At 49.4% G+C, this 22,996-nt stretch overlaps 1 protein-coding gene across 2 annotated transcripts in view; it reads left to right on the forward strand.

The window, feature by feature from the left end:
- niban1a (niban apoptosis regulator 1a) overlaps window positions 1-22,996 on the forward strand; it is a 225,157-nt gene that overhangs the window by 175,107 nt on the left and 27,054 nt on the right. For both annotated transcript variants that reach the window (XM_038794649.1, XM_038794650.1), the window contains exons 8-9: window positions 14,496-14,658; window positions 20,374-20,561. In XM_038794649.1, coding sequence (XP_038650577.1) covers window positions 14,496-14,658; window positions 20,374-20,561 — 351 coding nt within the window. The remainder of the gene's footprint in view (window positions 1-14,495; window positions 14,659-20,373; window positions 20,562-22,996) is intronic.

Below are 22,996 nucleotides of genomic sequence, written 5' to 3' on the forward strand. Positions count from 1 at the left end.
GAGCCGGGATCGAACCTGGGACCTCAGCGCCGTGAGGCGGTTGTGCTAACCACTAGGCCACCGTGCTGCCCTGATCCTACTTTCTTAACCAACGTTGAAACTTTGCACTTCTGGCCCAGATTTCCAACCCAGGCCTTTTTGGAAATGCAGAGTGTATCTGTTCTAGGAGTCCTTCCTCAAGATCTTCAAGGAAATGAAGCCATGCCCACTTTTTAATGGCACTTGCTGCTGTATTCTGACAATGCACTGAAAAGCTTTGGCACATATACATAGATTTTCAATATCTTACTGACTGAGTGTGAGCGAAGTAAGTGGGTAGGCTGGTGGGGTGGTAGGTTGCAGGGTGGGTAGGTTGATAGGTGTGGTGAATTATAAACACTAATAATCCACACTGTATTGTACAACATGTGTTGAGCCTGTACCTTGTGCTAGATCATGTGTAGTTGCACGGCTCTACCCATAGGGGGAGATGAGGAGCTTGTACTGGGCTCCACCCTTGGCTCCGCCCATGGTTCTACCCATGGCTCCTCCCCCTAACCGGAAGTATAAAGGTTGCTGTTGTGAGCCTACCTGCCAGTTCATCTAGAGTTCATCTCGTCACAGGCAGGCTCTGTTGTAAGACGATTAAAACCACTGTTCGCTTCTAACCACGTGTCGTGTGAATTGATGGTCTCATCAATTTAATCGTCTTAAGAAACAGTAAGGAATGACCATGGAATCAGCCCTCAAACCTGATCGACTGGAACTCGACCCACAAGATGCAGAGGCAAAAGAAATCTTTTCACACTGGCTCCGATGTTTTAAGGCCTACCTGGCTGAAGCAAGCACTACAGAAACTACGGAGGAGCAGAAACTCAGCCTACTGCACGCAAGGGTGAGCCATCGTATATCTACTCAACTTAATTGTACCGGCTCATATACAGAGGCCCTGGCCCTGCTCGACAGAATGTATGTGAGGCCCGTCAATGAGGTCTACGCGCACCACGTTTTTACTACTCGCCGCCAGCGCCCCACAGAATCGCTAGAAGAATTTCTAATAGACTTAAAAACCTCATCCTGGGACTGTAATTACCAAGCTGTAAATGCTGCAGAACATAGGGAACTCGCTGTCCGAGATGTATTTGTTGCAGGCCTCAGATCCAATTACGTGCGGCAGCAGTTGCTGGAGAAGGGGGCCCAAAACGTAGAAGACACTGTAGAACTCGCCACTACTATGGAGGTCTTGTTCCGCAGCCTCACCTCGTTCCCCGCGGACTCCGCGACCCCGTCATGGGCCCCCCCGACCAGCGACTACCCCAGGCCTGCGCCGCGTGGCCACCCAGCCACTATGCTACTCCAGCCTGCCAATTTTGTGGCCAGCCCAGCACCCGCAGCAGCACTGCCCGGCCGCAACGCGACCTGCAGCAGCGGTGGTCGCAAAGGACACTATGCCAGAGTATGTCTGCCGAAGAAAGCTCCAGCTTCAAACCCTCCCGCAGCTCAGAGCACTCGCTCCCTGAATTCGCAGGCCCGCAGGCCCCGTAATGCCACGGCCTGTACTCCAACTCCGCCCCCACCACATGCGACCCATGGGGCCGCCATCTTGGCAAACCCCCACCACGCGGCCGGCCACGTGCGACTCATGGGGGCCGCCATCTTGGACGCCATCTTCCTCGCCGTCCACAACGTGCGATCCATCTTGGGCTCTATCCTCTCCAAACTCAGCAACCCAGATCGAAGAACCTCAGAGGGCATTCATCAGGGGGCCGTCTACCCACAACTCAGCGCGGTCACGTTGGACCAGTCGCGTCCGAAACACTTCCGCAACTCCATGATGGCCGTTAAAATCAACGGCTACAGTACACCGTGCCTCTTCGACTCCAGGAGCACCAAGAGCTTCGTACACCCAGATCTGGTAAGACGCTGTTTGCTCCCTGTTTTTCCTGCATGGCAAACTATCTTCCTCGCTTCGGGCTCCCACTCTGTTCACCTCCAAGGGCGCACCTTCGCGACCCTAATGATCCAAGGCGCTAGCTACTCTAATTTTCAACTATACGTCCTGCCCGAACTCTGCGCCCCACTCTTATTGGGACTCGACTTCCAGTGTAACCTCAAAAGTCTCACCCTCCGCTTCGGTGGACCCCTACCCCCACTCACCATCTGCAGCCTAGCCACGCTGCGAATCTCCACACCCCCCCCCCCCCCCCCCTCTTTGCCAATCTCACTCCGGACTGTAAACCCGTAGCCACTCGCAGGAGGCGGTACAGCCTACAGGACAGGGTGTTCATTCGATCCGAGGTCTGGAGGCTTTTACGTGAGGGGATCATAGAGGCCAGTAACAGTCCCTGGAGAGCTCAGGTAGTGGTCGTCAAGACCGGGGAAAAATTCCGCATGGTTATAGACTATAGTCAGACTATTAATCGGTTTACGCTCCTCGACGCGTACCCCAGGTTTGCAGACATGGTGAATCAGATCGCCCAGTATCGGATTTTTTCCACGGTGGATCTAAAGTTTGCATACCACCAACTTCCAATCCACCCGGAGGACTGCCACTTCACAGCGTTTGAGGCCGACGGCCGCCTCTTCCACTTCCTCCGGGTCCCCTTTGGCATCACGAATGGGGTTTCAGTGTTCCAACGAGTAATGGACCGAATGGTGGACCAGTACGGGCTGCGGACCACGTTTCCCTACTTGGACAATGTCACCATCTGCGGCTATGACCAGAAGGACCACGATGCCAACCTCCATCGATTTCTCCAGGCGGCCCAGAAACTCAACCTCACTTACAACATGGAGAAATGCATTTTCCGCACGACCAGGCTAGCCATCCTCGGCTATGTCGTGGAAAACGGAGTCCTGGGCCCCGACCCGGTCCGTATGTGCCCCCTCTTAGAACTCCCTCTCCCTCATTGTCCCAGGGCCCTCAAACGGTGCCTGGGATTCTTTTCATACTATTCCCAGTGGGTCCCTCAATATGCGGACCAAGCCCGCCCAATATTTAAGGCCACACTTTTCCCCCTGTCAGTTGAGGCTCGCCAGGCCTTCAACTGCATCAAGGAGGACATCGCCAAGGCTGCCACGCGGGCGGTGAATGAATCCGTCCCTTTTCAGGTTGAGAGCGATGCCTCAGCGGTCGCTCTTGCAGCCACTCTGAATCAGGCAGGGAGACCAGTCGCATTTTTCTCCCGAACCCTCTCCGCTTCAGAACTTCAACACTCCTCGGTCGAAAAGGAAGCACAAGCTATTGTGGAGGCTATACGACACTGGAGGCACTACCTCGCAGATAGAAGGTTCACCCTCAGCACCGACCAAAGATCGGTTGCCTTCATGTTTGACAACTCGCAAAGGGGCAAAATTATAAATGATAAAATCCTACGGTGGAGGATCGAACTCTCCACCTACAAATACGATATCATGTATCGACCGGGGAAGCTCAACGAGCCCCCAGATGCCCTGTCCCGCGGCACGTGCGCCAGCACGCAGAGCGACCGCCTGAAAGCCATCCACAATGACCTCTGCCACCCGGGGGTCACCCGGCTCGCCCACTACGTCAAAGCCCGAAATCTACCTTTCTCCACTGAGGAGGTAAAAGCCATCACCAAGGATTGCCCGATCTGTGCGGAGTGCAAACCGCACTTCTACAGACCAGACAGGGCACACCTGGTCAAGGCTTCTCGGCCCTTTTAACGCCTTGCTATCGATTTCAAAGGGCCACTTCCCTCAAATAATCGGAATGTGTACTTCCTGAATGTCATCGACGAGTTCTCCCGCTTCCCTTTTGCTATCCCGTGCCCCGATATGACACAGGAGAGAAGATAGGTAATTCAAAGGCTTTAATCATCTGAGAACGAAACAGCAGCCGAGAAGTGTGCTCATCACATGCTGCCGAGTGAGCCTCATCTTATATACCGTTTCCTGGGGGCAGAGCCAGAGGCGGAGTCCCCCAGGGTTCCAAGCCCGGTCTTAAAGGGCCAATGCATAAAAGGTAAGGTACCCGTCGCTGGGACCGGGAGCTTGATTTTTGGGCCTGGTGAGGATTTTGTTTGTGGCCTTTGGGGCCAGCCAGGCAGACTTTAGCGAAGTGCCCTTTCTTCCCGCAGTCGTTGCAGATTGCGGAGCGGGCCGGGCAACGTTGCCGTGGGTGCTGACCTTGCCCACAGAAATAGCACGGGGAACCCCTGGAGTGAGCGGATCGCCGCGCGGCACAGGCCTGTAGCGTGGCCGAGTCTGGAGGGGATCGAGAGGGGTTCGCAAGGTCCGCGGACTATGTACGGAGGTTACGGTGGGCCGTTTCTAGAGAAGAGGCGAGCGTTACCGTGCCTTGGAGATCCTTTGCCCCGTCTTCTAGGAGCCGCTGCCGGATGTACGAGGATCTGATACTGGACACAAAGGCATCGCGAATATGCAAGTTCATGTGGGCTTCAGCCGTCACTGCTTTATGGTTGCAGTTCCTTGCGAGCGCAGTGAGTCTCTCCACGTATTCGTCTAGAGTTTCCCCGGAGCGTGGCTGCAGGTTGAGAGCAGATGTCTGGCGTGTACCTCATTAATCGGCTTCACGAAGCGTTTCTTCAGTATCTCGACCGCAACTTTGTAATTTTCAGCGTCCTCGATCGCGGAGGAGAGTCGGTGGCCCACCCGGGCATGTAGTAAATGCAGCTTGCGAGCGCCGTCGACACCAGTCGCTGAGGAGTCAATATAGTCCTCAAAACACTGGAGCCAATATTTAAACATTTCCGAGGCTTCCAGCGACCGAGCGTCTAGGTTGAGTTTCTCCGGCTTTAGAGCGCTGTCCATCTTGATGCGTCAGATTATTAAATTGAGATACCCTTAATTACGACACAGGAGAGAAGATTGGTAATTCAAAGGCTTTAATCATCTGAGAACTGAACAGCAGCCGGGAAGTGTGCTCATCACATGCTGCCGAGTGAACCTCATCTTATATACCGTTTCCTGGGGGCGGAGCCAGAGGCGGAGTCCCCCAGGGTTCCAAGCCCGGTCTTAAAGGGCCAATGCATTAAAGGTAAGGTACATTTACAGCAGCTACTGATACCATTCATCACACAGGGACTGTTGCTGGCCTCGATAATACCCTCCCGAAGCAGCCGCTGGACTTAGATGAATGTCTTGTCCTGGCTGCTGTACCGTCTGCTCCTGGTGGCGACGGGCTTGCAATCTGCAGTCAGATTGGCAAAGAGGGAGGGAGGGTCAACCTTAAGGGTCGTGAGGCCGCAAACGATGAGGGGAGGTAGGGGTCCGCCGAATTTGAGGGTGAGGCTCTGGAGGTTATATTGGAAGTCCAGGCCCAGTATAAGTGTTGCACAGAGGTTGGGGAGAACGTACAGGCGGAAACGGTTGAATTCAATGCCCTGTATGGTGAGTCTGACCAGACAGAAGCTCCGGATCGGGACAGAGTGGGATCCGGAGGCCAGGGAGATTCGCTGGTTGGCGGGATGGACCACGAGGGAGCAGCGCCATAACGTGTCCGGATGGATGAAACTGTCCGTGCACCCAGAGTCGATGAGGCAGGTGGTTGCGTGGCCGTTGATAAGCACCGTCGTAGAAGCGGTGGCCAGATTGCGAGGACGGGATTGGTCGAGCGTCATGGAAGCGAGTAGCGGGCAATCGACCGAAGAGTCCGATGAGTAGCGGCAGCGACCAGGGTCCCGTGGTCCAGTTCCGAGGGAGGACAAAATGGCGGCGTCTGGAGTACCTGCGGGGAAGAAGATGGCGGCACCCATGCAGCGCACGTTGCGGGGGTGGGGAAAGATGGCGGCGACCATGGAACGCACATGGAGTCGGAGGATGAAAATGGCGACGCCCATGGTGCGCACATGGCGGGGGCGGCGAAAGATGGCGGCACCCACTGATCGCCGTGGAGTCGAGGAAGGAAGATGGCGGCGCCCACTGATCGCATGTGGCCCCGGGAGCAGCGGACGGCAGGGCCCATTGCGCGATCGGCTGAGGCGAGGGGGAGAGTTCGGGCATGATAGCGGCAACTGCGCGGGCCTGACACACCGCTGCAAAGTGGCCTTTCGTGCCACAGGATTTACAGGTCGCGGTGCGGGCCGGGCAGCGCTGGAGGGGGTGCTTCTGCTGACCGCAGAAGTAGCAGCGGAGACCCCAAGGGTGCACGGTGCGGCGAGCAGTGTAGGCATATTGCGCGGGAGCGGCCCCAGTCGGGGGGGGGTCGGTTGCGGGGTCCACGAGGGGTAGGATGGGTGGGCCGCACGGCAGGTGGGGTAGGCTTGCACATTACGGGAAGCGGCCGTCATTGAGAGCGCTAAGGTCTTTGTTGCCGCAAGGTCGAGAGCGGCCCCTTCCAGCAGACGTTGCCGGATGGGGTCCGATGCAATACCCGTCACAAAGGCATCCCGAATGAGGAGATTCGAATGTTCCATGGCCGAGACGGCCTGGCAGTCGCAGTCCCGTACTAGAGGGATAAGGACCCGCCAGAAGTCCTCAATCGACTCACCCGGTTGCTGAACGTGAGTGGCAAGTACATGTCTCGCAAACAGAGTGTTCGTCGACTGGGCGTAAATGTCTTTGAGAAGTTCCATGGCGCGTGCGTAGTTAGGCGTGTCCTGAATCAGCGGGAACACACTGGAGCTCAACCTTGAGTATAGGAGTTGTACCTTCTGAACCTCCGATGGTGTAGGTTCTGCTGAGGTGATTTAGGCCTCAAAAACAGCCAGCCAGTGGTTAAAGTCTTTCCTGGCGTGCGGCGTCTGCGGATCCAGCTGCTGGCGATCGGGCTTAATTCTGATGTCCATGATGTTGGAAAATCTCACTGTAATAAATTGTGGCGCTAACAATTGCACACAAAGACTCGAATCGGTACAAGAGAGGCTTTATTACAGTGAGATGCTATTCCTTCGGCTGCAGCTGTAGAATGGCATCTCAGGGAAACTTATGAACATTTATACTGCTCCCTGTGGGCGGAGCTAGCCGGCAGGGGCTTACTGGAAAACCTGTAATACAGGTACTGTCGTACATCCCCTAATGCAAGCACACACATATATATACAGTGGTAGATCGCCACAAGCAGGGTCAAGGGAAATGCCGATTCGGGGGAACCACAGATTTGAGCCAGGGGGGTGGGATGAAAATTTTCGAAATTGGGAGGAAAAGGGAATTAAGACACTAAAAGATTTGTTTCTTAGGGAAATATTTAGATTCATGCAGGTTTGTGATTTTGCCAGAAAGGAAATACAGAGCTTCCCTGTGGAGCCCGCCTCCACATTGCTGGAGAAGGGGGTAGTGTCAGTGGTTTACGGAGCTATTTTGGAAGAGAAGGTACCACTGGAAGGGATCAAAGCAAAGTGGGAGGAAGAGTTGTGAGAGGATATGGAGGAGGGTTCTGGTGTGAGGTGCTCCGGAGAGTGAATGCCTCCACCTCGTGTGCGAGGTTGGGGCTGATACAGCTGAAGGTGGTATATAGAGCACACCTCATGAGGGCGAGGATGAGCCGATTCTTTGAAGGAGTAGAAGATGTGTGTAAATGTTGCAGCGGGGGTGCCCCGCTAATCACGTTCATATGTTTGGAGGTTTACTAGAAGGTGGTTTTTAGGGTAATCTCTAAAGTGGTGCACGTGGAACTGGACCCAGGCCCCCAGGAGGCCATATTCGGGGTGTTGGACCAGCCAGGGTTGGAAACGGGTGCGGAGGCAGATATCATAGCCTTCGCCTCGTTGATCGCCCGAAGGCGGATCCTGATGGGTTGGAGAGAAACCTCTCCACCCTGTGCCCTGGCGTGGCGGGGGGACCTGTTTGAATTCTTGACTCTTGAGAAGGTTTAAGTTTGAACTGAGGGGAAGGATGGAGGGGTTCTAAAATTCATGGGCATTATTCATTAAGCACTTTCAAGAACCGGATAACATCGAACATTAGTTGGTGGGGGTGGGTGAGAGGGTTGGGGGGAGTGGGGCTGTGTGTGTTAATGGTGACTATGGGTGATTCCTTTTTGTCATTTGTTTACATGAACATGTGGGCTAATGTTTGGGGTTTGGTGGGAGGATGGGATCTTTATTATGGGGATTGATATATTTGTTACTGCTTATTGTTTATTGTTGGTGGGTGTAAATTTGGGAGAAAATGTGAAAAAGGAGGAGAATAAATGAAATGAAATGAAAATCGCTTATTGTCACGAGTAGGCTTCAAATGAAGTTACTGTGAAAAGCCCCTAGTCGCCACATTCCGGCGCCTGTTCGGGGAGGCTGTTACGGAAATCGAACTGTGCTGCTGGCTTGCCTTGGTCTGCTTTCAAAGCCAGCGATTTAGCCCTGTGCTACAGTGGACAAGGGTCTGGCAGATGGAGTACAATGATGAGAAATGTGAGGTCATCCGTTTGGTAGGAATAACAGCAAAATGGACTATTATTTAAATGGTAAAAAAGTGCAGCATGCTGCTGTGCAGAGGGACCTGGATGTCCTTGTGCTTGAATCACACAAAGTTGGTTTGCAGGTGCAGCAGGTAAGGTTAGGTTGGGAGCTGGGGTTGCTCTTCTTGGAGCAAAGGAGAATGAGAAGTTTAGAAATGTCCAAGATTGTGACAGGTTTATATCGGTAGACAAAGAAAAGCTGTTTCCATTAGCTGATAGAATGAGGACCAAGGGACACAGATTTAAGATATTGGACAATTATATACAGTGGGAATGTGAGGAATAACCTTTTTTTAACCCCCAAGTGGTAATTTAAAAAAAAAATTTAGAGTACCCAATTCATTTTTTTTTCCCAATTAAGGGGCATTTCTAAGTGTGATTTTTGGGCGCATTCGACAGCCACGTTAGCGAGACCACAGCCCTTATTTAACAGCAATAAGTGCTGGAAATGAGCCCCACGTGCTCACCACCATTACTGGCTGTCTCGCTGTCTGATTAACCGGTCTCATGTTAATGATGATATATGTGAAGTCTCTGTCACGGTAATCTTCCCATGGGCTCAGTGGTCCCAGATCAAACGTCCCCCTCTGCAGACCCCGAACAGAGGATGAGTGTGAGTGTGCTGTCATTAGAGAGACAGGTGTCAGACTTTGACAGAAACTGAGGAGCACTAGAGCTCACCTCACAGCGAGTGATCATCACTCTCCTGCCTTGTATATTGATCCACTGACAGTGCAGGCCCCTCACCATGAGGTCATGTTACACAGATCCTTGGAGGGTAGAACAGGGTTGTCGGGAAGGGGTGAGGGTGTGGGAGGTACAGGGAATAGGAGAGGGTGGAAGGAAGGGAATGGGGGGGAAGAAGGGGTGGGGAAGGAGAGATTTGGGGCACGGGGGATTGGGTGGGAAGGAAGAATTGGGGGTGAGGGCTGAGCTGACAGACAAAGCCTCATCCAATGAGATTCAGGTGAGAATGAGGGCTGAGAATGCTGGACCCTTGCCACGCCGCCTGTCCTCCAACCTCCTGCTCCTCCTATGGGTCCTTCCTAGGCTCATCCTTCGTTCCCTCCTGGTCGACCTCCTTCTCCTCGCACAATGCCACATGTCCCTCCTTCTCCTTCTCCAGCACGTCGCCCTGCTGCTGTGTCAAGTTGTTGAGGGCACAGTAGACCACCACAAAGCGGGAGACCCTTTGGGTATGCTGTAGTGCACCACCAGAGCGGTTCAGATATCAGAACCCCATTTTGAGAAGCCCGATGCATCTCTCAATGACAGCACAGTCACAGGTAAGCAGCATGGGCTTCGTTTTATCAGGTATGCCAGGATCTAAATATGATGTGGAGATGCCGGCGTTGGACTGGGGTGAGCACAGTAAGAAGTCTTACAACACCAGGTTAAAGTCCAACAGGTTTGTTTCAAACACGAGCTTTCGAAGCACGGCTCCTTCTTCAGGTGAATGGAAGATTATACAGAAATGTTTATATAGACACAGTCAGAGATGCCCCGGAATGCGAGCACCTGCAGGCAATCAAATCATCAAAGATGCAGAGAGAGAGGTAACTCCAGGTTAAAGAGGTGTGAATTGTCCCAAGCCAGTTCAGTCGGTAGGCCTCTGCAAGTCCAGGCTTGTTGGTGGGGGCCGAATGTAATGCGACATGAATCCCAGATCCCGGTTGAGTCCGCATTCATGCGTGCGGAACTTAGCTATAAGTTTTTGCTCAGCAATTCTGCGTTGTCGCGTCTCCTGAAGGCCTCCTTGTAGAATGCTGACTCGGAGATCAGAGGCTGAATGTCCTTGACTGCTGAAGTGTTCCCCAACTGGAAGGGAACAGTCCTGCCTGTTGATAGTCGCACGATGCCCGTTTATTCGTTGTCGCAGTGTCTGCATGGTCTCGCCAATGTACCACGCTTCGGGACATCCTTTCCTGCAGCGTATGAGGTAGACTACATTGGTCGAGTCGCACGAGTATGCGCCGCGTACCTGGTGGGTGGTGTTTCCACGTGTAATGGTGGTGTCCATGTCGATGATCTGGCATGTCTTGCAGAGATTACCCTGGCAGGGTTTTGTGGTGTTGTGGTTGCTGTTCTGAAGGCTGGGTAATTTGCTGCAAACAATGGTTTGTTTGAGGTTGCGCGGTTGTTTGAAGGCCAGTAGTGGGGGTGTGGGGATGACCTTGGTAAGATGTCCATCCTCGCTGATGATGTGTTGGAGGCTGCGAAGAAGATGTCGTAGTTTCTCCGCCCCAGGAAAGTACTGGACGACGAAGGGTACTCTGTCAGTGGTGTCCCGTGTTTGTCTTCTGAGGAGGTCGGTGCGGTTTTTTGCTGTGGCGCGGTGGAACTGTCGATCAATGAGTCGAGCGCCATATCCCGTTCGTACGAGGGCATCTTTCAGCATCTGTAGGTGTCTGTTGCGCTCCTCCTTGTCTGAGCAGATCCTGTGTATACGGAGGGCTTGTCCATAGGGGATGGCTTCTTTAATGTGTTTCGGGTGAAAGCTGGAGAAGTGGAGCATCGTGAGATTATCTGTGGGCTTGCGGTAAAGCGAGGTGCTGAGGTGACCGTCCTTGATGGAGACGAGTGTGTCCAAGAATGGAACTGAATTTGGAGAATAGTCCATGGTGAGTTTGATGGTGGGATGGAACTTATTGATGTCATCGTGTAGTCGTTTCAGTGATGTCTCGCCGTGGGTCCAAAGGAAAAAAATGTCATCGATGTATCTGGTGTATAGCATCGGTTGAAAGTCCTGTGTGGTGAGGAAGTCCTGTTCAAACTTGTGCATGAAGATGTTGGCATATTGAGGTGCAAATTTGGTCCCCATGGCTGTTCCGTGCGTCTGGATGAAGAATTTGTTGTCGAAGGTGAAGACGTTGTGGTCTAGAATGAAACGGATGAGTTGCAGAATTGCGTCTGGAGATTGGCAGTTGTCGGTGTTGAGGACTGAGGCTGTTGCAGCAATGCCGTCGTCATGGGGGATGCTGGTGTAGAGTGCCGAGACATCCATTGTGACGAGGAATGTTCCTGGTTCAACTGGTCCATGGGTGCTGAGTTTCTGTAGGAAGTCCGTCGTGTCGCGACAGAAGCTGGGTGTACCTTGTACGATGGGTTTCAAGATGCCCTCGATGTGGCCAGAGAGGTTCTCACACAGGGTCCCATTGCCTGAAACGATAGGACAGCCTGGTGTGTTGGCCTTGTTTATTTTCGGGAGGCAGTAGAGATCTCCAATGCGGGGATTACGTGGGATGAGAGCACGTAGGGTGTTCTGAAGGTCTGGATCTAAGGTCTTGATCAGTCTGCTGAGTTGGCGGATGTGTTCCTTGGTTGGATCTGCGGGTAACTGCCTGTAGTGTTCCTGGTTGTCGAGTTGTCGGTATACTTCTTTGCAGTAGTCTGTTCTGTTCAGTATGACGGTGGCCCCTCCTTTGTCTGCTGGTTTGATGACGATGTTGCGGTTGGTCTTGAGAGTGCGGATGGCGTTGCGTTGTGCTTGGGTGACGTTTGAGGCTGCCTTGTGATTGCGAGTGATGAATCTGGCATTGACACGACTTCTGATGGCTTGAGCATACATGTCGAGTCTAGGGCAGCGGCCTTCCGGAGGGGTCCAATTTGACTCTTTCCTTTTCGGTTGCTGCACTGCAGATCTCGCGGTCTGCTGTTCCGGTTCATTGGTCGTGTCCCTGGGTTCGCTGTCGGCCTCTTGGGGTCTGTGGAAGAATTCCCGGAGCCTCATTCGCCTGATGAATTCCTCCGTATCTGCCGCGAGACTGATGGGGTCCATTTTGGTGGTGGTGCAGAAATTGAGCCCTCTGCTGAGGACTTTGATTTCGTCTGGTTGAAGGGTGTAGTCTGACAAGTTGACAATGGATTTCCCTGTATTGTTTTCGACTGTTGTACCGGGAGAAGCTTGATTGCTGCTGGTGGTGATGCCAAGTTTCTCAAGCTTCCTGTTCTTGGTGTGCATGTAGGTGGCATAGTATTGCTGTCTCATCTGTTTGGCGGTGTTCCGCAGCTGGTCTGCTGTGTCCTGAGCGCAAGTTGAGAATATGGCCTCTCTCTTGGTTTCCAGGTTGCGTCGACTGCTGTAGAGTTGGTGTACGAGGTGTTTGAGGAGTGTGACAGAGGTGCGGTGGCAGAGTCTTTCAGCGTAGTCTGTGTTGTAAGTCGACTTGAGTGGGTTTTTGATCTGTAGTCCTTTCGGGATCTTGTCTGCTTTTTTGCATCTTTGTAGAAACTGAATGTCAGTGTCTATATGCGCGATCTTCCTGGAGATCCTCTCCACTTTGAGCCGGCAGTTTGCGGTGTCAATGGTAGCCATGATGTGGAGATGCCGACGTTGGACTGGGGTGAGCACAGTAAGAAGTCTTACAACACCAGGTTAAAGTCCAACAGGTTTGTTTCAAACACGAGCTTTCGGAGCACGGCTCCTTCTTCAGGTGAATGGAAAGGCTTGTTCCAGAAATGTTTATATAGACACAGTCAGAGATGCCCCGGAATGCGAGCACCTGCAGGCAATCACCTGCAGGGACCAAATTTGCACCTCAATATGCCAACATCTTCATGCACAAGTTTGAACAGGACTTCCTCACCACACAGGACTTTCAACCGATGCTATACACCAGATACATCGATGACATTTTTTTCCTTTGGACCCACGGCGAGACATCACTGAAACGACTACACGATGACATCAATAAGTTCCATCCCACCATCAAACTCACCATGGACTATTCTCCAAATTCAGTTCCATTCTTGGACACACTCGTCTCCATCAAGGACGGTCACCTCAGCACCTCGCTTTACCGCAAGCCCACAGATAATCTCACGATGCTCCACTTCTCCAGCTTTCACCCGAAACACATTAAAGAAGCCATCCCCTATGGACAAGCCCTCCGTATACACAGGATCTGCTCAGACAAGGAGGAGCGCAACAGGCACCTACAGATGCTGAAAGATGCCCTCGTACGAACGGGATATGGCGCTCGACTCATTGATCGACAGTTCCACCGCGCCACAGCAAAAAACCGCACCGACCTCCTCAGAAGACAAACACGGGACACCACTGACAGAGTACCCTTCGTCGTCCAGTACTTTCCTGGGGCGGAGAAACTACGACATCTTCTTCGCAGCCTCCAACACATCATCAGCGAGGATGGACATCTTACCAAGGTCATCCCCACACCCCCACTACTGGCCTTCAAACAACCGCGCAACCTCAAACAAACCATTGTTTGCAGCAAATTACCCAGCCTTCAGAACAGCAACCACAACACCACAAAACCCTGCCAGGGTAATCTCTGCAAGACATGCCAGATCATCGACATGGACACCACCATTACACGTGGAAACACCACCCACCAGGTACGCGGCGCATACTCGTGCGACTCGACCAATGTAGTCTACCTCATACGCTGCAGGAAAGGATGTCCCGAAGCGTGGTACATTGGCGAGACCATGCAGACACTGCGACAACGAATAAACGGGCATCGTGCGACTATCAACAGGCAGGACTGTTCCCTTCCAGTTGGGGAACACTTCAGCAGTCAAGGACATTCAGCCTCTGATCTCCGGGTCAGCATTCTACAAGGAGGCCTTCAGGAGACGCGACAACGCAGAATTGCTGAGCAAAAACTTATAGCTAAGTTCCGCACGCATGAATGCGGACTCAACCGGGATCTGGGATTCATGTCGCATTACATTCGGCCCCCACCAACAAGCCTGGACTTGCAGAGGCCTACCGACTGAACTGGCTTGGGACAATTCACACCTCTTTAACCTGGAGTTACCTCTCTCTCTGCATCTTTGATGATTTGATTGCCTGCAGGTGCTCGCATTCCGGGGCATCTCTGACTGTGTCTATATCCATTTCTGGAACAAGCCTTTCCATTCACCTGAAGAAGGAGCCGTGCTCCGAAAGCTCGTGTTTGAAACAAACCTGTTGGACTTTAACCTGGTGTTGTAAGACTTCTTACCAGGATCTAAATACACTTCTTTAATCATCAGATTTGGATGTGCACATTGGACTATTTGAATCCACATATTAACAAATACTCAGTTCTATCCTCCACTCCTTGATATATTTATGATAATATGGTGAGTATGCTTTCATGCAAATTACTAGAAATATGATTTTGTTTTTCAGATTGTGGAAGATGCTTACATTTTAGTACAAAATCAGCTTGCTGGTGGATTTCAGTCCCTACAAGATGAGTGCAAAATATCTAACAAGGAACTGGAGGGGATAATTCGTTCAGATATGGATCAGATCATCTCCTCAAAGGAATTTACCGCTGGGAAACTTAAAGGTGAATACAGAGACATAAAAGAATATGCCATGTGTAAAGTGCATTGAGCTTATCAAGTCCATTATTACTACAGACCATGTGTGATGTTTGCAGATCAATTAATCTCCTCAAAGAAGGCAACCAATCTAATATAGAACCGAAGAGAAAACTTGGTGAATTTCTCTCAGATCCTAAGCCATTAGTGCAGAATTTCAAAATATTAATCAAACCTTCCAAAGCAGGGCTGGGATTTTCCGCTATCCAGTGGGCGGGCCGTACCGGCGCCGAGGAGTGGCGTGAACCACTCTGGCATCGGGTCACCTGGAAGGTGCGGAATCCTTCGCACCGGGCCGATGGGGTTGGCGCCACACCAACTGGCGCTGAAGGGCCTCTGCCGGCTGGCGCAGGTTGGCGTACGCGCGGGAGCGCCAGCGTGTTCTGGCGTGATCGCAGCACATGCGCAGGGAGGTTCTTCTCTGCGCCGGCCATGGCGGACCGTTACAGCGGCCGGCACAGAGGTAAAGAGTGCCCCCACGGCACAGGCCTGCCCGCAGATCGGTGGGCCCGCGGGCCAGGCCACCGTGGGGGCGCCCCCCGGGGCCAGATCCCCCCGCGTCCCCCCCCCCCCCCCCCCCCGAGGACTCCGCAGGCCGCCCGCATAGCAAGGTCCCGCCGGTAAGGACCTTGTTTGATTTACGCCGGCGGGACTGGCCGAAAACGGGCGGCCGCTTGGCCCATCGCAAAGTGGAGAATCGCCGGGGGGGCCATTACGAATTGCCCTCGACCGGCGCAACGCGATTTCCGCCTCCGCCGAAAAACCAGCGCCGGAGAATCCGGCAGCCGGCGTCAGGGTGGCGGGGCAGGATTCACGCCGCCCCTCGGCGATTCTCCGGCCCAGCAGGGGGTCGGAGAATCCCGCCCCAGATCTTTATCTGTGACCAGGTGCATCTACAGTTGATTCATCCATGGCACTGGCAACATATAAGCTATTGTTCATCACAAACTTTGAACAATCTGGATTTACTTAACTTCTGTTGACAATAGTGTTCTTTGATTATCAGCACCAATACATAAAATTTCTTTTCATCCTGTCAAAATAATTTTTTATAGATGCATCCTCATGTTTCTTCTTGTTTCTTCTCACTCAATTTATCTTCCTGCACGATGAGATAAAGTGTAAGAACATAGGAACAGTTTGTAGGCCATTCAGCCCATCAAGCCTGTTCTTACAAATCCAGTTTAGTGGGCAGGACAGGCATATAAATGGTCTTCTTCATGGCCATATTCATGTTGCTCTGTATTTGACCAGCGGGCATGAAAACCAATGCATGAACAACACTCTTAATGTGGTTTTCCAGAGCATCACAGCATTCCCAACAAAGCTACAACAAATGAGTGCAAGAACCTCCACAGAAATCCACCCCTATTGTATTTATAGTTTCAGTTTGAAGACTAGAGAAGGAGGAACTTGGAATGTTGATACTATTGTTTGTATGCTGGGAGAAATTCTGAATGCTTCTCTTAAAGTGAATTCTTTAACTGAGAATTTATTTTTAACATATTCAAGACCCTGTCATGGTGATTTGTCATGGTGACACATGTTAATAACATATACAGTAATATATACTGTAATGATCCACAGGAGGCAGGAGTCCCGTCACCACACCAATATTTATTGCTAATAACTATATACAAGAGCAGCTCCAACAGTGCTGCTAGCATTCCAGTCAACTTAAGACTGGATCACAATGCCTACACAGGTGCTTATATGGGCCCCCTCAATGAGCTATCATTGAGGGAGCTCATACTCCAATTGGCCAACCAATAATGCTAATTGGTGGTCATTACATATACAATTAAGATATACACTCTTTAAGGGCAATAATCAAAACTTCCAGTATCCTGGTTTAAAGAAGATCAATGTCAAATCTGAATGCTGTTTACTAAATATTTATAATCCCACATTTTAGCATTCAAGAAATAGAACAAACATAACCTTCACTTCTGAAACCCTTTTGGTAAGGCAAGACTTTAGGCCCGATTATATCCCATTTAAACTGATCAATTTGCAATTGTTAAGAGTACGTCCTTTCAATCTATTACATCTGTTAGCTTTAGATGCATTTTGGCAAGAAGGTTCTTCCCAATATCCACCTGAAATCCCCTGAAACAATATTATTCAGTAATATACCAAATACATGTGTTTTTAGTTATTACCATTTGACTTATTAGCATTGCCTGTAGGATGGCGACGTTGTGGTTCTGCATTAAGCAAAGTGGTTCTGGAAACAATAGGGTGCAATGGAGTAAACGCGTATTTCATTATTCAGCCTGTTGGAATACAATGGCCCGTAACTTCCGAGCAATTCATAACTTGCGAGTACCCCACAGACACACTGGGGACTCCCCCCTGCAGAAATTCAGATTTCTATTGTGCAAGTGTCCTGCAATGGGAGTCATCCAAAGGTATGATATAAATTGGAAAGTTCAGACTGTTTTTACAGCAATAGTTATCCAGAAAAAATTAGAAGAATTGAAACTACTAACTTCTGGGTGACAGCTGGGTACTGACATCTCACAGGACTCTCCTCTCCCCAACTCCTGAGACACCCTCCCCATCAGGGACTCCCACCTAATTCCCCCCCTCCACCCATCCACTAACCCCTCTCCTTGACTGCCTCTCAAGGGTACCCCACACCCCATCATCTCAAACCTCCTCGACCATCCCCACCCACCCCACTAATCCTCTACTACCTGACAACTGCCACAGGACTCTGCCCAGCTCCCTCCCTATCCTCCCCTCCCTACCCACTGACCATCACCTGACCCCCCCCCCCCCACCATTGATCACCAAGCTTGACACCATTCACAGGCCACCCAGTGCCCCCCCAACTGACCACCCAATCCACACTAACCCACTGACTAACCAAACCTCAGCTCCAATGACCACCCACATCATTCCCCTACTCACCACCTGACCCCCCCCCCCCCCCCCCCCCCCCACACACACACACACACACACACACACACTGACCACACAACACCCAACCACACCATCCAGGTTCTCTAATTACTCGATCCACAACCTTCAACTATCTAAACCGCACCCCCCACTAATCTAACTCTCTCTCTCTCCCTCCCCTCCCCCCAATCCCAATGGCTAACCAATGCACTGAAATTCGGATTCCCACTGCAGCATCAGCAGCTGGATAAATTCCAATGTTTCCAACATATCACATCAATGATCAGGCCCCACTGCTCCCTTACGTGACAGCATGGACAGCTCTATAACACAGAAAAATACCTTACAGCTTGAAAATTCTACACCTAAATGTAGTATTTGCTAGGAACAAATAAAAATCTCCCCTGGAGTCCAGGGCACCCAGCTCTGCAAATAATCTGCTGTCAGTCAATGGTGGCATCACAGAATGTGCGTGTTCTTTTGAATAAAACAAGTGTCAGTACCTTCCTTGACAGAATGGACAAAGACATTTTCACACATTAAGAATTTGTGCACATCAAAGTCTGAAACTACATGTCTACTTATATCAGTTGCACATCTTTCAAATTGATGTATTGGTCTTTGTTTTGACTTGTTTTCATTTTGCCTATCCCTTTTGGAATTTAGACAGCAGGGGAAAGTTTTCATCTTTGATTCTGCACTTGTAAGAATGAATGGTTTTGGAGTTCCTGTTGGGGAGTCATAGGGTATTATCAATCATGTGTTCACATTTTTAAAAATTACGTTATCAGAATTACAAAGCCAGAGCTCAGACTGTGGACAGGGGCAAACCCCTAATCCAGTTCCTTGCCTGCTTCAAAAAACAATTCAAATTGAATCTAATTCATGATCCCCAAAAGAGAGACATACCAGACCCAGGCATTACACTTGACCTCATGCTTTATCAGAAGAGAGCTGGAGCCCAAACCTATCAGAGAGAATCCATGAAACGTTTGCCCCAGGCTGATGAATTAACTGCTGCATTTGCTCCAGTCCAGAACTTCCCTGTAAGATATTTAATGCAAAACCACAATATAGCCAGCATATAGGCAATTTCTGTTGGTGCGGGTACAGCTGGTTAGGGTATTATTGGTGAGGGTTCTGGTAATGAGTGGTCTGGTGGGCAGGGTGTTGCTGGTGACAGTACTTCAAACGAATATAGTGACCATTTAATTCCCAACTGTTATTTGCACGCAGTCCCTCTGCTTATTTTGGTCTAACAGCTGTCCAGGGCACTGAAATGTAGACCAGAAACTTGTAACTTCACTCCCATACCCTCTATCCTCTCTCCTGACTCTGCCTAAACTTTCACCAAACCTGTTCTCCTCTGATTTAACTCTATACTCATACTCTCATATACAAAATGCACTCTGAGGCCATCCACCCATCCTGTATCAGCAATGTTATTATTAGCATTAAAATTAACTCTTCGCCTGATATGTTATTCCTAAGTTCTTCTTTTGCAAGAGTCTTGGTAAACTATTTCATTATTGGGCATGTAACTTCATGAAACAGGAACCACATCTGACTCACGGTTAAATTATATTCAAGGCAATAATGGTACTCAAATATTTACTGTTCACCTGACTGCTTAACAACGTGAAAAGAGTGAATGTTTGTAATTGTTAGTCTTTGAAGTGGTTGTTTTTATGGAACAAGTGCCAGAGGAATCTGTGTCCCAGAACACTGCCCCATGGTTAATGAACCATGTGCTGATGGTCATGATTGTCCGACTTGGAAGAAGTACAAAGCAAAGGTAAGTGTTTGTGAAAACAAAAGGATGCTCAGAAGTTGAGTAATTCTTCTTATTTCCTGGTGCCCAATTCTCGGGCGGGACTAGCAAATAAACTGAGAATGTGATGTTGGGAATCTCAGGAGGAGGCTGAGGTGGATCGTCCACTAAGCACTTCTGGCTGGAGATTGTTGCAAATGCTTCAGCAAGATTTTTTACACTGATGTTTCAACCATCAATGAGGATGGGGTTAGTTGCTTTATTGCCTCCCATCATTAAAGTTGAGTGGCAGGGCTATAGTGTTTAGATACAACTGAGTGACTCACGGAGTCATATCTGAGGGTTGTTAAGAGTCAGCCAAATTGCTGTGGTCAGCAGTCACATATAGGCCAAACTAGCTGAGTCCTTGCCTACCTTATCATCCAAGAAAACATGTTGAGAGTGTGGTGATATGCATCACTGTATGTCCACAAGGGGTATGTAAATACACTACAACTAAGTAAACACTAGAGGGAGCACCGGAGATGTCATGACATGCAGACATACAGCTAATGAACACACAGAATAGGACACGACCAATGGGCAGTCAAGACACCAAGAGGTGACACTACCACAAGAGAGCAACCCCTATATAAGGACAGGGCACACATGCTCTGTCTCTTTCCACAGACGACACTTAGAGAGAAGGACAGGGGCAGATCAGAAGCATTACATCCACCACGTAGCTTAGAGCAGACTGGTTAGTAAGACTGAGTTACTATAGCAAGATTAGCAGGAGAGTCGAACTCATAGAGAACTGTGCTGATGGTTCAATAAATCACATTGAACTTACTTCAAAGTCTGGAGTATCTTTTGATCAAAGCTGCATCAAGTTGCAGCCTATGTTATCCCAGAGTACATAACACATCAGAGGGAGGATCTAAAATGCAGGAAGAAGTAATGTTACAAAGAGACTCAGTAAAAACACACGTAGTTACTGAATTTAAGTGAATCTTTATTTCAGCAACTGTGTCTGAAAAGGCTGACCAGGGTTGGATGGAGAATATTCAGCCCCACCTGGCTTCTATATCGGAGGAGTTGATTGGACTGATCAGTTCGGGATTCGCCAAAGTCCGTTCTCTCTTTGAAACTGAGGTCAACGAATTAAGTGCAAAATGTCAGAATGCTGGCGATGCTGAAAAACTGAAAGAGGTAATGAATGAAACCATTTTAATGTGATCCTCTTCTTCAATCCCTCAGTTTCCATAAAAGGCTGCTTGTAACCCTACAGTGCCAGCTGTATGACATCCTCCCTCAAACCTCCCAATCACTACCCCTCAGACGTCTTTGGATTTAATTCCAGGTTTTGACTGGACTCACCAACTGGTAGCTCAGCTATGTACAGAAGAAATTTGCTAACCTATAGCTTGGGGATTCAAGTGTCAGGTAGCCATGTAGTACAGAACCATCAGCAGTGGGTTGTGATGTGACCACTGATGCTGTCAAAGATAAGCAGAATGCATAAGGACCACCTTGAGTTTATTTCCTTTTGGCCTAAAGATATTTTTAGATTCTAATATACTAAGTTCTTTATTTCTTGTGTTTACTGCAAAAAATTATTCCTGCTAGTTCAAGTGACTAAAATCTGCAGCAAAGGACAGACTTGACTTTGAACTAGTTCAGTCTGTAGGAATCAAACTTTCCCTCTGAAATGCAGGTGGGTGGTTATAATCCATGGTGCAAAGAGAGCTGAAATTCGACAGTAACCTGACGGTTGCTGGTGGGGTCGACATCTGTTGTGGTGAGGAGTATCCTTCAGAAACTGCGGTTAATAAATATTGTTGTGAGTAGAGTAGAGGGAGCTACACTCTGCATTCAGCCTGCCATTTCAGTTTTGAGAAATGTTCACAAATATTTTTTGTGGAAGGTTTGTGCCCTCAAGCAAGTAAATTAAAACTGCCAGATTCTTGGAACCTTAATAAGACCATAGGAAATAGGAACAGGAGTAGGCTGTTCGACCCTTTGAGCCTGTACCACCATTCAATCAGATCATGGCTGATCCAACATTCCTCACATCCACTTTCCTGCCCTTTCCCCGTAACCCTTGATTCCCTTACTGATCAAAAATCTACCTATCTGAGCCTTAAATATACGCAAGGACTCTGCTCCCACACCGCTCTATGGCAAGAAGTTCCTAAGGCTCACAACCCTCGGAGAGAAGAAATTCCTCCTCATCTCAGTCTTAAATTGGCACCTCTTTATTCTGAGACGATCCCTCTGGTCTGAGACTCTCGCATGAGGGGAAACGTCCTCTCAGTATTTTCCCTGTATTACGATCCCAGACCCCAACATTTGCTAGGATACCGAACAGAAACCCTAATACTTTTTTTTCAATTTGTAAAATCTGTGAGGAACGGATACTTCGCACCAGGAGTGATTCGATGCAAAAATAGGGGTATGGTATATTAAATCTAACATTATTATTAACACAGTATTAAACTACCTTAATATCACAGAAATATAGCTTACAATTACCAGTTAAAGAATTTTTAACAATAAAAGGAAACACTTTAATTTCTAACTGATACTTTATTTCCAATCAAACAAAACCTATCATCGGTCAATAAACACTTTTAAGTAGCATTAACAAACACAAGATTACTTGCCAATCTTTGGATAGAGTTTGTTTGAGACTGCTTGAAGAAAGAGTGTTCCTGTCAAATTAACGGTGAAGCAGGGCAGCACGGTGGCGCAGTGGGTTAGCCCTGCAGCCTCACGGCGCCGAGGAGCCAGGTTCGATCCTGGCTCTGGGTCACTGTCCTTGTGGAGTTTGCACATTCTCCCCGTGTTTGCACGGGTTTTGCCCCAACAACCCAAAGATGTGCAGGTTAGGTGGATTGGCCACGCTAAATTGTCCCTTAATTGGAAAAAATGAATTGGGTACTCTAAATTTATTTTAAAAAATTTTTTTAAGATTAACACTGAAGCTCTGACAGCCTTCTGCAGAAGCTCCTTTTCAGCTCACAGCTTCCAGCCAGAACCAAATCTAAACGAAACTACCTGCTACAGACCTGGCTCCTCCCACCAACCACTCAAATCCCATGACCTACTTACTTAAGTTTGAACACAATGCTGCAAATTATCCACTCTCAGGAATCTCCAGAAATCATAACAAAACTTAATTAGGCCTCTCTTTGTAAACATAAACAGGGTTTGAAAGAATGATGATCTGACTTTTGCAGCATCTTAATTGTATCTTTTGCAGCCACAAAACCTGGCTGTCTTTCAAACCATGATTTAAAAAATATATATATTACTGCAGCAGATATAGACACACCCCAACCAAGGCTTTTTTTAAATACTGCAACAGATACATATAATACAATATATAGCTTAAGGGCGTGATCTAACCAAAATAAAACAGTGCCGTTCTAGGCATGATTAGCAGGGTCGTTCCTGGTGCTTGTAGCACCGGGAATGACTCAGCTATCTAATGGCACTCTGTCTTGTTTTTGTGCCCTGGCAGGGAATGCCCTGCCGAGGCCACTCTTAGCCTCATTTCCTGCACTGAGGAGCTCCAATGAATGGAGCTCCTCAGTGCAGGAAGGGATGCGGCGCCAGTTTTAAATGGCGCCTGAATCTCACCA

Source organism: Scyliorhinus canicula, chromosome 4 (assembly GCF_902713615.1).
Source record: "Scyliorhinus canicula chromosome 4, sScyCan1.1, whole genome shotgun sequence".
Lineage (NCBI taxonomy): Eukaryota > Metazoa > Chordata > Chondrichthyes > Carcharhiniformes > Scyliorhinidae > Scyliorhinus > Scyliorhinus canicula.